This window comes from Pundamilia nyererei, unplaced genomic scaffold (assembly GCF_000239375.1).
Source record: "Pundamilia nyererei isolate P.nyererei 1_Seehausen unplaced genomic scaffold, PunNye1.0 scaffold00183, whole genome shotgun sequence".
Lineage (NCBI taxonomy): Eukaryota > Metazoa > Chordata > Actinopteri > Cichliformes > Cichlidae > Pundamilia > Pundamilia nyererei.
In genome coordinates this window covers 797,353-799,530 of record NW_005187584.1, presented here as the reverse complement: position 1 = coordinate 799,530, position 2,178 = coordinate 797,353, and the positions used below count along the sequence as shown (strand labels likewise).

The 2,178-nt window shown below is 42.5% G+C and overlaps 1 protein-coding gene across 1 annotated transcript in view; it reads right to left on the bottom strand.

The window, feature by feature from the left end:
* Positions 1 to 2,178, bottom strand: part of LOC102198573 (ceramide synthase 4-like) — an 11,062-nt gene that overhangs the window by 2,999 nt on the left and 5,885 nt on the right. The window contains exons 3-4 of the mRNA XM_005746813.1: positions 1,535 to 1,627; positions 1,000 to 1,128 (exon numbers count right to left, since the gene is read on the bottom strand). Of these exons, the coding sequence (XP_005746870.1) occupies positions 1,000 to 1,128; positions 1,535 to 1,627 (222 nt within the window). The remainder of the gene's footprint in view (positions 1 to 999; positions 1,129 to 1,534; positions 1,628 to 2,178) is intronic.

Here is a 2,178-nt window from a genome sequence, read left to right as displayed (position 1 = left end):
TTTGTGATCTTACAAAGCTTCAAACGACGCGTCGACTATTAAATTAGTCGTGACTAGTCGACTAATCGTGGCAGCCCTAGTTCACACTGATGAATCGGTCAAGCTTGAAAAAAAATGCAACTCAAGTAGACAACTTGGCAAAGACCCAACTCAAGTTGAACCTCGAGGCACTTGCAGGTTATTAGCAGCCTGCTGACCGACTTCCATTTCTTTTGTTGAACTTGTGAAAAAGGCCAATCATAAGAGAGTTTGACAGAAATATTTCAGCATCATGTGAAGTGTCTCTGTGAATATTTTTAAGGGAAATGAACACACAGAGGACGAGAAGAAATCCTGTCCTTGAAAACTTGGGAAAAACCAGCAAAGACCTGTTCCGGGACCCGAGGGATACATCTGTCCCTTCAGCTGATCGTCTACTGTTCACTGAAGCCTCCTCAAAAATGGTCTCAGTGGAAGGGCGGCTGTCAAAACGTTACTCTTAAGGCAGGGAAGCAGGGAGAAATGGGTGGGCTATGCCAAATGACACAAGAAATCCAAAGAAAATCAGTGTCAACAAGTCCTGTGAAGTGATGAATCCACATTTGATCCAAATTTTGATTCACCATTTGGAAAGCATCCGATTGGCAGCACTGACAAACAAACTGCCACTGCAGTCAAAACGAACCTGGATGGAAAACATGGACCAGCCTCCCAGAGCCTGTTCATAGTTTCCAGTGTGGTATCATCCTGACAGAGAAAGGAACAAAGCACAGCCTCCAAGAAGAGAGCTTTGGGATGTGCCTCGTGAAGCCTCACAGAGTTCAGGCTGTGTTCCAAAATAAAGGTGATCATACGAACATTGACTTCCCTGCTGTGGCAGACGCTTGTGAACGAGGCAGCGTATAAAAGTCACTTTCATTTCCAAATATGCTGCACTTACTTCCCTTTTGTTAGAAAACAAAGAATGAAGTAGTGGCGTTTGTACTCACAGTGTATCTGGAGGCAGGTGTGGTGTTTTACCTCGAGAATAATGTCGGCAGAGTCGTGGACCAGCATCACCAAAGTGCCCACCCTCACATAGTTGGCAATGTAGGAGAAACCGATGAGAATTATGGTGGCAATATGATGAACCACCTGCTCCTTGAAATCCTAAAACACAAACACACATGCATGCACGCATTTAAAAACATGCAGCAGCATAAACAGCAGCTGCACGGGTGCCGTTTGAAACCAGCATGATTGTCTGCACTGATTCGTTAATTTAAATAATACAAATATGACAGCAGCAAAGCCTCCTGAAGGACAGAAGCACTGAAATGAGATGACTGTGAATATTCAAGTATTCAGTACAGTTCAGGTTTCTGTGGAGAGACTGAACTGAATATTTAATATACTGTAACACTCAAAGTACAGAGTTATAGATAATTACAGTTACAGATAATCCAGAGCATAATCTGCATTTGCTTTTTTTTACCATTGGACTAAAACGTTACATTTCAGGGATTAAATGTGGAATAATAATCAGGTTCTTTATGTGTTTTCAGTTAATACTCACTTTTCGCTTCACATCCACAGAGATGCTCAGAAGCAGCGACAAATAGAAGCTCATCTCCAACATGTAATACCAGTAATGAGCCTCAGACACAGGCTGATGAAGGAGAGGGAGAGAGCAGCTCAGTGTGATCATTCAGTGGTTAAACAGAAGCTTTTCCAACACCATGCTTATTTGTCCAGACTTAGAAAGCAACAATGGTGATGCACGCAGCAGCATTCACAGACAGATGTGTTAGACTGTTAATCACTGAACTCCAACGTGAACTCTAACGACATGCTTTTGAGGAACTGAAAGAGTTTAATAAACAGTTTTCTGAACTGATTCCTTTAAGTGTGCTGAAGCAGGTCTGGGCTTTTTGGGGTAGTGCAGGCAGATATTCAACTCTGCTGAGTATTTACAGCTTCACCTGTCTAATAGCTTCAGGGCTAAAGTCTAGCAAAGGTTCAGTGGCCACGTAAGAACTCCTCGCTCTCATTTACAAGCACAGAGGACGTGCTTCATGCACAGGAAGTCATGGTGTAATCTTAAAGAAAAACATTTGGAGAAGACTCAAAAGTGAAAGTTTGCAGCGACACAATGACAGGAAGTTGACTGAGGTATTTACCCTAAAATACGTCCTTTCTGAGAAAAAAATCAAGTCTGCA